The 12,709-nt window shown below is 44.6% G+C and overlaps 1 protein-coding gene across 6 annotated transcripts in view; it reads left to right on the top strand.

The window, feature by feature from the left end:
- The window catches only part of BTRC (beta-transducin repeat containing E3 ubiquitin protein ligase), a 118,787-nt gene extending 113,101 nt beyond the window's left edge, over positions 1–5,686 (top strand). For all 6 annotated transcript variants that reach the window (XM_074875152.1, XM_074875147.1, XM_074875150.1 and 3 more), the window contains 4 exons: positions 5–115; positions 704–782; positions 4,085–4,278; positions 5,297–5,686. In XM_074875152.1, coding sequence (XP_074731253.1) covers positions 5–115; positions 704–782; positions 4,085–4,246 — 352 coding nt within the window. In that variant the 3' untranslated portion in view covers positions 4,247–4,278; positions 5,297–5,686. The remainder of the gene's footprint in view (positions 1–4; positions 116–703; positions 783–4,084; positions 4,279–5,296) is intronic.
- Positions 5,687–12,709: the final 7,023 nt, after the last annotated feature.

The raw sequence follows: 12,709 nt of genomic DNA, 5'->3' as shown, positions 1-12,709 counted from the left end.
CCAGACTCTGGGATATCGAGTGTGGGGCATGTTTACGAGTACTAGAAGGCCATGAAGAGTTGGTGAGATGCATACGCTTTGATAACAAGAGGATAGTCAGTGGGGCATATGATGGGTGAGCCTGTCAGTGCAGTCAATACCTTGCATCTTCCTGTCTGTATCAGTGTCTCACATCCCACTTTGCTGTATCCTCCTTATAAATATTACTCTCCTTGTCTGTCATACCAAGAGGACATTTTCAAGGCCAGTAAATCAGGACCATGCTACAAAGTATGCCTGTTTTTCTTCTTTTGAAATAAGTCAGTGTGATTTGATGTGTGTTGTCCAGTCCTTTAGCTTGTAGGAATATCTAACCGACTCAACCTGAAACCTCTTCTAGCTGAACCACTGGTAAGAACAATCTTTCCCGTCTGTGGTTATGTCTTCTGGTCTATTTGCCATTACAGACTAGGTGTCTGCACTCCCACGTGTTTCTGTTAGTTGTTACCACCTGTTTTTTATGTGTTTTTCTTTGTTGACAGCCTATTTTTTTCTCCCATTAAGATCTATAAACTTTACAAAGGGGAAGGTTCAGAAGGATTGCTGTAATTTTCCTTGAACTGGTGTATTAGCTAAGCTGTACTAACAGTTAATTTTCTTCTGTGAGCACTTGCTCTTTTCTCTTTAACAGAGCCATGGTGTTTATCTATTTTTTTGCGACTAGGAAAATTAAAGTATGGGATCTTGTGGCTGCTTTGGACCCCCGTGCTCCAGCAGGGACCCTCTGCTTGCGAACCCTTGTGGTAAGAGCTTCTGGTAGGGATGTTTGCAGGGGGCAGAAAAGTGTTCTTGATCAGGGCTATCTTGAGCCATAAAAACTGAAGTCAGCTTAGTCCCAGTCTACAGGATCTAGAAATAATTTCTAGGGGTCTGTCTTTTTTGAGTGTCCAACTTTTTTTTTTAATGTTGCAAGTTATAAAGCACTGAAAGTTAGAACCTGTGGAGTTTTCACTCACTTTTTAACAGTTTTGTTCTGTGTTTTGAGATTAATAGCTAAATCCATTTTTGAGACTTCTTGTTCTTGGAATCCATGTGCCAATGTGTACCTGATGATGTAGTACTAAGTTGTCTGAATTGTTGACATGAAATTTCTTAAAGAAAAGTAGTGCATTCCAAATTTGAGGAACAAGAACAAAAACACCCTTGGGATTGCTTTTAACTGGCTTTTGGATGTTTAAGAAAAAAGCAGGTAAGGACTGGAACAGACAGTGAAATTGCCTTGTCCTTAAACAGCAGCGACTACTTTCATGCCATCCATTGGTATTTAGTGCAGGTCTGATGATGGTTAAAATGTCATTGTGTGAGTGTTAACAACATTCACAGTCATGCTTAACAGTGGCTCTGCACTGGTCTTATAATAATGTGAGAAAGTTGTGAGAAAAATGCCAGTACAGCCAAGGCCATGGGATGGTTCCTATAAGCATTCCTCCATCACATTCACCCCAAAAAACTTGCACTGTTGCTGGAGATAAAGGAAGATTTCAATGTAGTATCAAATTCTCACTGAAAAAGAAGTACTAAACGTGTTTATTTTTTAGCTAAGAAGTGTTTGGGTTGGTATACGTTAGACCATTTCCTGCTGTGGCATGTGACTGTAGTCTGTGCTCTAAACCAAGATCATACCGAGGCTGTCTGATTCTCTAAAAGTGCGGTTACCTCTCACCAGCTGAGTTGTGCTAGCTGACCTTCTGCACACTCATTGGCCACCTGAATTGCTATTGTTGCTGTAGATTTCGCTAAAGTATTTTGCTTCACATTTGGTGCAGGCTGTGAGGGTTACTGTGACTCAGCTGACAGACAGTAGATCATTAAGCCATGCTAACTCTTTTCCAATCATGTATTTGGACCATAAGCTGTGGAGTAAGAGTCTGTGAGAGCCTTGGATGCCTGCAGGTACTATGTTGAAAAACCCTCTTGTTAGCCAAATAGAACTGCAAATACTTTCATGGCTGAAATCCAGAAAAACCCTTTGTCATCAGCCACCCAGTTCCAAACTAAGGAACAACTCTGAGCCCATGAGCACAAACCCTGAGAGTCTAAGACTTCAGCTTGGTATTAGTAGTGTTCCTGCTCCAGCCTGAGACAAATGTGTGCCTAGTAACCTGTAGACTTAATTTAACTGGTGTGATTTCCTCTGCATTTTCCAGCAGTGGACAGCCAAAGTGCCCCAGCTAATTATATTATAAATCAGAAGCGGTGGGATGGAAACACTGTAGGAATCTCAACACATGGATACTCATAAATCCCTGTTTGATAGCGATGGAGGGGGCCAAAAGAGGGGAGGCAGAGGAAACTGTTGTGGTGCTTTTAGGACTTTTCATGTTTATGACAACAGGGCGTCCTTATACCCGCTTACCCGTGGTTTGTTTTTTTTTTTTTTCTCTTCCCTCGGCCTCCAAAATTAAACCTGGCTGCACAATGAACATCGTGAGTCTCCTGCTGCTCGTGTTCAATTTTCAAACAGTAGGAGGAAAGTGCACAGATAACAAATGCTCGCTGCATGCCAGGTCCCTTCCAGTTTTGTCTTCCGTTAGCTGGAACGGCGGCCACATGAATTTGACAGAAGCTTTCCAGGCACAGAATAAGCACACAGTTCAGCTTCCCTTACGAGCAAGAGTCCGGGTCCTTGTGGCCTCAGCTTAGGGTGTGCGTTCTGCTTATTACCAACGCAACAGCAAATGCAAGTGCTATGTGGAACTTCTAGGGCAACCTTACTTAGCCCACAATGACTGGGAGAAAAAAGGGAGTTTTGGAAGTACCTCTCTCTCAGTGTCTCTGTGAGCTATCCCTCAGTGGATCTGACAGTTGTAGTGATATTTTTTAGCAAGAACTTCTTCACTTCAATGCTACAACACAGACTCTGGAAAAACATTTCTTTTTGGAATAGGTGGGAAGACAGAAACCTGTAAGAAGTTTTTAAGACAAATTCAAGTTATAGTTAGAAGATCATAAAGGTTCCAATAATTAGACCTTTTTTAAAATTTATCTTAAAAATAGAATCCGACTTTTGTGTGTGCATGTTGTCAGTTAATGTTAAAGATTCAGAGGTTCACTTGAAAGCAGCTGTTGTGCTTTGCAAACCAAGCTGTATTTTTTTAGTCCTCTGCCATAAGACAGAGTCTTCCCATTTAGTAGCTAACAATTCTCTTTCGTCTAAATGTTTTTTAAGACGTGTTTTTTTCATGACCCTAAGCTTCTTACGACATGTGACCACTAAAGAGAAATATGTATTCATGGAAGAGATAGGGCTCATCCTAGTTGCATGGTTTCTGTTCCCTTCTGGCCGAGGAAGAGGCTACTGCTCACTCTTGCGGCAATGTAAGCACCAAGAAAAAACAGGCAACACAAAAGGGAAAGCATAGTGGATTTGCTATGTGATATCCAGGATCTTGCCGTTACCTCCTGTTAATTACAGTCTGAACTCTTGCCAAATTGTCATGCGATTTTCACTCAGCCTCAGAGCAGAATGCAAACTGCCTATAAAGAATGCCCTTTCTAGTTCATATTTTTAGAACTGCTTAAGAGGAGTTATTACTGTGTCACTGGACTTTACAACAGGCTCCTTAGTGTCCTCCAGTATTAAGCTTTTTCCTCTTCAGCAGTGTCAGTGGTGCCAAGTCTTGAATGCAGAGTTCTCATCTCTCCCCCTGTAACCTAACTGCATCTGGGAATGCTGTGATTTCAGGGAAATCTTTTGCCATGGAACAAGGAAGACAGTGCTTCTACCAGCCTTGCCAGACTGAATTGTGTGGTTGAGGGAGCTTGGTTTGTTCTACACAGTGTGTGTCCATTATTGGGATTTAAGGAGTAACAGGATAACTGTAATGTAAACTTCCTGAGAGCCAAGTACTCAGATATGACAAACCCTTTTCACTGAAAGAGGGCTTAATTTACACTATGTAATGGTGATGCACAGTGTGTCATGTGGGGATTACTGAGAAATTAATTTAACACTAGAATCCAAGCCCAAGCTCATCTTCCCTGCTCCATCCCAGGCACCAGCAAGTTTGTGAAGTAACATGCTGTGTCTCCCACTTGAATTTAGGAGCATTCTGGAAGAGTCTTTCGACTTCAGTTTGACGAGTTCCAGATCGTCAGTAGCTCACATGATGACACCATCCTCATCTGGGATTTTCTGAACGACCCAGCTGCCCAAGCAGAATCCACTCGTTCCCCGTCCAGAACATACACCTACATCTCAAGATAAATAACACTACACTGTACCTCACACTCGCACAGGTAAAAAAAAAATAATCAAATGAGGCTCAAACATGACACTGGATGTAGTGCAAGCATGCTGCTTGAATAACTAGTGAGTCTGTCAGTGTTTCGCACCTTGGTTGGACAGTAATTACGGTGTCTTGTAAAAGGACAGGAATGGTTTTAATACCTTAGAACAGGGACTTATTTTAGGATTTGTGGCATGTGGCACCTTGTGAGTTCCTGTGAAGAGCTCCTCCTCTGTCCATCATCATCAATAGTTAAATCAGCTATCACTGCTGTCCAAAAGGAAGAAGGGTTTCTGCAGAGCGAGTAGAGCAGCTGCTGCCTAACAAGGGGATGCAGATGGCCTGACCCTGGGCAGTTGTCATCAGGCAGGAGGGTTTTGCCAAGAAGCATCAGCTTTATTCCCTCCCTCGGAAGTGGTGACCATTCTTCTCACTCTGCAGCAAGCTGATTCAAGAGAACAGTTTGGCTGGGGGAGGAGACACTGAGGCACAAGCCCAGGCAAATTTAATCGAGATGCATCAATGTGCAAAATCATTTACTGATAGGGCCTAGCCCTCATTCTCTCTAGCATAGCACGGTGTTAAATTGTTCATATCAGAGCCAGGCTGGTTTGCTCATCACCTTACCCTGTTGTCTTGGCCAGCACAGGGTGGGGAGGACATAATGTTTCATATGTTTGGGTCAGTTGTAGGGTGGATTTGATGTGTATGAATGGAGCGGGATAACAGTGATTGCCCACTTTGGCGGGTACGTGCACAATTACTGTTAATAGCTTGAGAAAAATGGCAGAAGAGCTGACAGGCTTCTGCAAAGGGGTGTCCACAGTGACGTTTTCCCATGAAAATGCTCTGTCATGGGGCACATCCTGTATCCTGTCTGTTTGGTAAATGTGTAGTGATGCTCCAGAGCTGTCAGATCAGTCGTCTTGATTTTCTCAAACACTCTGGTCAATCAGATGTTCTTTTAAATCATTAAAAGGTTTAGTACGAATGGGGTTTGTTTGGTTTGTTCTGTTTTTTGTTCCCAGGACTCATTTCAGCTGCAGTATTTAAATTATCTGCCAATGCCAGGACAAAAGAACTATCCACGTAACCAATACTTGCTGAAGAGAGAGGCTCTCAGACTTGTTTCTGGAACAAAGTTGGCATGCGGTTGATCTCAGACAGGGTCTACTCAGCGCGGCTGACTGCTAAAGTGCTGCTATATCAGAAGATGACTTTTATCTTTCATGAACACTTAACATTTTTAAACCTTCCCATCCCTTTCCTCCCTCGTCCCCCTCTTCCTGTTCATTCCTCTTCCCTTTACCCTGTTTGATTCCCCTCCAAACCCAGTCACAGATGTCCTATGAATATATTTAAGATGTTGCCAGAATGTGTTGCTTTGCTGTTAAGCAGAAGACTTATAGCCACAGTGCATCCTGCTGAGAGAGTCACTTTGGGGTGGGTGGGAGGGTGGGTGGGGAGGAGGCTGCTACTCTCAGACTGAAATCAATATCCATTGCTAGGCCTTTGAAAAAGCATTCAGCTCTGAAGAGCAACAGAAACAGTTATAACAGCCAGACCAGCCCCCCCCCCCCAACTTCCCTGCGGCTTTTGGCTGTTCTGACTGCAGACCTATTTTTTGTGGAGAGAGGACCCTTGAAATTTGACTATTATGAGCCAAATCCATCTCTTTCCTCTCCTGCCTGCTATGCTAACCCTTTGGAAGCTGGATGTGTATTATAGTCTCCCTTAACATCTGCTTGGCTGGGGAATGCTAGTCAATGAAAAGTTAAACTCTCTTCTGCCAAAGTCCCAAGCATGATGGACTGGGGCTGACATCCTGTACCCCCTGCCCCAGATGAAATGTTGGCCCAGGGCAGTATTTCACTAGCAAAGGGATTGTCTGACCATCTTCCTTCTGCGGTTCTCCCTGAAGACAATGTTTTGCTGATGGCTTACGAATCATTTAGTAAATTGGAGGAAGTTTGAGGCTGGGGTGGGGAGGAAAGCTGGACATTGCTGCTTTCTTTCCATTCCTACTCCCTTCAGAGAGGCTGTAGCTGGGTGCTGGAAGAGGGGGCTGCTAAAAACCTCGTGGAGCTCTCAAGATCGAGCCACCCTAGAGCAGAGACGCTACACGAATGCTCTGGCCGTGACAGTAAGACTTTGCTCACGTGAATGAGCAAATGCACAGTCCCATGGTGATGGCAGATGGGTAAAATGAGTATGGCCATGTAACAGTCCTTACAGTTAGCAGGGGCTCCAGGCCAGTTCTGCAGTATTTCTGGGTCTGGCCTTGCTAGAAAACCTTCAGAGGGAGAGCTTTTGGTGTGCTTCTCTAACCTATGTTCATTGCTGCATTGCGGTTTAGGGACACAGGCTGATTAGTCCCTTTGCTGATAGCTGAGCTGGATCTTTGCTTTCTAGCTGAGGCTTTTGCAAATTGCCATTGTTCAGAAGATAAAAATAGCCCTAAAGAGGAGGGACATGAGAAATAATTCTGCATGTCACTGAACTAGACAGAGGGGTCTGGGGGAAAACAGCTCTTTTTACACAGCTGGAAGGAATTGCAGCAGGCCTGCATTTAGATCAGGAAAGACTCTGTAAATCAGTTCCTGGCCATTCCAGGTTTGGGCCCAGATCTTCCACTGTAGATCTTGAATAACCCCCACTGCCTTAGTGGGCAGTTGCTCCAATCCCACAGTAGGAAATCGGGGCCCTTCGTCTCTGGGCTGGAGGGGTTTTAAACAGGCTTTGTTAACACCCACTAAACTTGGAACTTGGCAGATGGGAAATTTTTTAAAGCTATTCTCATCAACTTCACTTTGCTGGGGAAACAGTTGCATTGTTTCTAATTGCTTGGGATGCGCTTTTTCCACCAATTAAATTTTGCAAGGAGCTGGGCTAAGAGTCCCCAAAGAGCAGTCCAGAGGATTTAAATCATTTTGGTGACAGTTAAGACAGACAAGAAGGCGATGGAGTTACGGAGGAAAGGAAAGCTGGTGCTTGGGGAGTACCTAGTGCAGTTCCTGAAGCACATGGGCAGCAGTTTGAGCACTCAGCTCCCTGTATTTTCATTGAGCCTAAAGACTAAATCGGTTCTAAAGAGCGTCTCAAAGCATGTGGCGACACTCCTGTTTTCTGTTTGAACTATTACTGTAAGAGAGTCAAGCAGGTTAACAACTCAACTCTGCTCAGGTAACACTGACAGTGTGACTTACCTTTGCAGAGTCATAAAAGTTCTGAGTCAGAACAATAAGTTCATCCACAACCAATTTTGGCACTACTTTTAAGTCTAGGAACACTGTTTGGGATTTCAGGCAGCTCTACTATCAGGCATACTGCAGTCCCAAAGCCAAGGTGGCAAGGGAGCAGAGAGGATCAAAGTTTACATCCCAAACTTTGCTGAGTTGAAGTTCTGAGTCTTATTCTTAATTTTATTTGAACACTTCCTTTAAGATCAGTTGTTACAAGGTTTGCAGCATGGTTGCATATCAACAGGGGTTTATATGACCTTGGCTGCAGATTTAATAGTTATTTTCCTCGGTTTGGTCATCCTCTGTCTTTTACATTTAGGTTATTGTAGAAAACAATCACCTGTTACTCCAGCCTCTGAAGGCTGCAGAATTTCCTAATATTTTAATTGCATCTTTGTGGCCAACACCTACAAGGATGCATTTTATTTTGCTAGTTGAGAGAATTTGGGAGAACCGGAAGACTGGCTGGCCAAACACAGAGACAACACTATTGCAGACTGTCCTTGGTTGTCACAGCCCTGCTGCTCCATGCTGCTATTCTGTAACTTCTAAGCACTGTTGGGTCTTCAAGTGGTACCATAGTTTGAACTCTGCTGTATAGGGCTGTTTAAGGTACAGTTAGTGAGCAACAGCTGAAATCCATTTTCGGCGCATGGTAAGAATGGTGTCTTACCCTCAAGAAGGGACTGTGTCTGGGTACTTCATACAGAACTGCAGAAAGGCGAGGATTCCTACCCCACTCCCTGAGTTGTACAAATTTTCTGATAGCTAAGAAGGAGACTGAAGTTAACTGATCTAACTTGAACTTGAAACTGCCACAGCCTGACATTTGGTGGTGTTTATTTGTGCACCCAGGGAGGAGCAATCTGGTAAGTAGATCTCCCAGTGTCAGAAGAAAGTGGCTTTTTCAAACTCCCCCCCCCCCCGCCCCCCCGGATATGTGTGCGTGTGTGTGTGAGTGTGCAAGAGTGCATGTGAGAGAGAGGTTTCAGCATGAACTGGATGGATAATCCCTCAGCCAGGTTGGAGTAATTGCAGAGTTTATAATGAAAAGAACTAGAACGTGCCTGCTGAAAGGAGATAAAAAAGGGCTGGAAGTGTCTGTAGGCTTTAAGTGTTGCACATCGCTTTGAAATGAAATGAAATACCTCTGCTGCGTAGAGATCGGCACTTCTCCCTCAAGTAGGAAGCTCACACTAGCCTTCCCCCTTGGACTATGGGATGGAAAGTACTGGAGGTGTGGGACATTCAGAGCAGGACAATCTGTTATGGCCACACCATCTCCTGCTTGGACTCCTTTGCAATAGGGCACAGTTTTGCTGCAAATATTTCTCATCCTCAGAGGAATACAGCTTGCTTTAAAATATGCAGGTAGAAAATTACATGAAGGAATTTGCAGCAAGAAAACTTCTGCAGCTGTCTCCTCTGGAGCAGCTCCCTCTGCTCCCCGTTAACGTTCAGGGACAGACACATCTGCTGTTGGAACAGAAGGATTCAGGTGACAAGTTGAGAAGTCTGTGATCATGGGAAACATTGAAATGCTTTACACTTGTTTCTAAACTGGAAGCTGACTTGGACCACCATGCTCTACCTACCCGCCACCTGCTCCTGCTCCAAAGGATCCTTTTTTCTTTTTCTTAATTTTTTTTGAACACTGAAAAAGCTGGAGAGTATCATGTGCATTTCTCCACTCCCAGGTATGTGTTTCCTGCCACATGTTCCTTTCTCAGTCTGAGCAGAGCTCCAGGCTTGGTTCTGAGGTTTTTGGCATCCCAGCTCCAACGGGAAGCACATTTCCAGGTTGGGCTCTTTGCCTAACTTTGTTAGCTTCCTTTAACACCATTTTAGAGCTGCCTTTTGTGGCTGATGATTCCTAAATTTGCTGAGAGGGGTGGGGAATATTTGTGTTTGATAAATCACAAATACTAGGAGATCTTCCTAGCTAGAGAAGCGGGCAAGAAGGAGCAGCCAGTCTTCCTACTGCAGGCTTGCTCTTAATTGTGGGAGGAAAAGGAGGAGACCACGCAAGTGATTTTGAAAGCTAGGAGAGGGTGTGGGGGTGGAAATGGACCTCTACAGAAGTGGGGACGACGCTGAAAATAAATCTCTTGGCTTGTGTAGTTGACTCAGAAGAATAGAGGTTTTCTATGAGAACGTCAAAAGTCATCAGGAGGTAATCAAGTAAGGCCTCCAACTGTTGAACGTGTTGATGCCCCTTTTAGGTTGCACTGGGAGCATGAGGAGAAAGGAATGGTCTAAACTGCACTTGCCAAGAGAAGAATGAACTTTGCCAGGGTCTCCAAGTGGCATGCATGATGCATCTGACATGCTGAGCCTTGCCCTACTGTTGTTCCCCCTGAAGCAATAAGCAGCAGCTTCCCAGAAGGAGGGGGAAACAGCAAGTGACCCAGCTGTCCCCAGAGGAGGTCTCCATATGAAATCCCTTCATCCTCCTGCTGGCAAGTCCCTACCGGATTGATTGGCAATGAGGGGGCCGCAGTCTTTCTGTCCTCACTTTTAATTCAGACTCACAGAAGCAGCAGGTCCCCTGGGCATGTTCCTTCTCCACAATCCCAGCAGCGGGTTGACAGGAACAGCTGCCTGCTGAGGCTCTGCATTTGGCTTCCTCTCCTTTCCCTCTCACCCCATTTTTTTTTTTTTAAATAAGGTGTAGCCAAACAACTGGCAAATTCCCAAAGCGTCTCTCCCAAGGTGAGCCATGACACACTGCCAGAATAAATTGTCCTTTGTCTTGTCAGAAGACTCTTCCCATGACTTTGTGCTTGCTCCCAAAGACTGGTGGACTTCCACATTTGTTGTCCAGCAGATATCCCATGGGAGTTGGCAAGACTGGTTAATCATTAATAATGCTAAGCTGATATTCTCAAAATCAGAAGAATGCTGATGTACATGGATATACAACCTTTATATATTGTAGCCAACTCCTGAATAGGTCCTATTTTTTTTATAGCCTACCACCCTAAAAGATACCCTGATTTCTGCTCAAGCAGGAACCAGGTGCAGCTGTGGCCAGAAAATCAGCATGAAATACCAGTCTTCATCACAGAGCAGCTCTGCTCATACCTGTATGATGAATAACAATTCGTTGCCTTTTACAGGCAAAGTGTTTTAATCTGCTGGTACTCAAGCACTGGTTTACGTCTGAGCAAAGCTCCCGTGCAGGAGGAAGGCAGGCCAGCCAGGCCCAGGCTCTTTGCAGTGGCTTTTACAAGGAGCTAGCTGTGAGAATTTGGGGAATTCAGTGTGAAAATCTGGAGCTGCTTTTGAGCGTAAAACTTTGCTTTCAGCTACTTTGTCTTTATCATGTGAGGCATTGTAGAGCTCAGCCTAGCCACAGTTTTAGCATGGCAGAAAAATAATGTGGACCTCAGCAAAATGTAACAGATCCTGTTTCTCCCAGTCATTTTACATCACTACGTTTAGGAGAGCTGCATGCCTGCCAGGCCAGCCTATGCTGCATCACTCCTGCCTGCTCAGGCTGAGGTGGGTGTGGAAGTGGGAGAGGTGAGAAAGAACATGGTTTCTCCAGAGTTTTCTGTTTGTTACTCTGCTATATTTGTTATCTGGATTCTTAAGTAATGAGTGCTTTGAATTTTGTGATTATGTTACGGTGATGTGTAGTTAATGTACTAATGTTCACTTGAGCTAGGATCATGGTAACAGTGTGGTTTTTCTTTTTTTAACTGTTCAGAAAATAACTTAAATACAAATACAAAGATTAAGCTGTGAATCTCCTGTTTTCCTTTTGGGGTGAAGGACACTGTCAAAATATCAAGCCTGTATCTTCCTTGAGCCCCACATATGCGAGTCACACTTCTCCTACACGTGCACTGTACACGACTTTTGCAGCGTGAACACCTGGAAGTGCTGTGGCCGTAAAGTGGAGAGCTTTGCCCCAAGGGCTGGGTAGATGCAGCTTCAGAGGACACATGGAGTCCCACCTCAGAGCTGCCGCGCATTGATGAATGCAGCATAAAAGACTGCTCTGGCAGTTGGAAAAAGCACTTATTCCTAAAACCACAGCATACTTTTTAATTAACAAACTCTCCATTCATAGCTGGTGGCCTCTGGCTGGGGCAAATGAGTCCGCCCTATAAGCCAGAGAATGGATGTGACTGACACAGAAGAGCTGGAGACATCCTGCCCATTAAAAAAGTGGGGGGGAGAAGCTATAAAGACTTTGTGTTTTTCTGGGTACTGTTGCAAGATCCTGGTAGGAGAAGCACAAATTTGTTTTATAAGCTAATCAGAATCCTGCTGTTCAATAATGAGTGAGTAATTGACATATCGCAGCACCACCACGCAGCTCCATGGCTGGGGATGCTGTCATGCTTACGGCTCGCCCGAATTTTAACGCAAGCACCCTTGCCCTCAGAATACCTTTCTCTTAAAAACGCTCCTCGGATAGCAGCCTTGGATCTTTCCATTTTACTTAACAGCCCCTTTTAAAACAAAGGCCACCGCAGTTTTAAGATCCTGACTCCTGGGGTGGTCAGAAAACAAACAAACTCTGCGCTCCCGCCGTCTCTCTCCCTGCTGGCTCCATTCTTGGGAGCCAGCGGGGGACTGGAGATTGCGAAGGCTCCCGCTTTTCTGAAGCGCTGGGAGCAGGATTCCAGTCACTTCCAATCCCCATCTCTCCTTGTGACAAGGTTCCCAGCAGCCTCGTGCTTTGTTTGGCAAGGGTTTGGGTTTTTTATGTATATATATGTATTTACACCACTTTAACCTTTTCTGTTGCCTCCCTGCTCTTTCCTCCCATCGGATAACAGATTTGGAAGAGGAATCGCAGTGACAGGCTTCATCCATCGTTTCGGATCAGTCTGTAGCACAGGATGCAGCTTGACTTAAACAACCTCTGACTGCTAGCACACACAAATGAGACCCCTTACCCTTTGTACTCACAGTCCCAGGCCTCCATGTGTACCCAAACAACACACGTACTATCCTGTCCTACATGAAACAGATTCTACTTGTGGGTTATTTCTAGCTGTTCCTTAGCTAGTCCTTCCCCTTCTTCTTCTTGATGTTTAAAGATGAGGATCAGAGTATTTGAGATTTCTAGGACTGGGACAGCTCTGTGCTGCAGGGTGTGGTCTGGAAAACTTCTCTCAGGAATTCTGCCATCACATCCGAAAACTCAAGTACTAAAGAGAGTCTTTGAGAAAGAAAAGCAAT

This window comes from Strix uralensis, chromosome 7 (assembly GCF_047716275.1).
Source record: "Strix uralensis isolate ZFMK-TIS-50842 chromosome 7, bStrUra1, whole genome shotgun sequence".
Classification (NCBI taxonomy): Eukaryota; Metazoa; Chordata; class Aves; order Strigiformes; family Strigidae; genus Strix; species Strix uralensis.
Note: the sequence above shows the minus strand (reverse complement) of the source record. Positions and strands in the feature narration are given on the sequence as shown.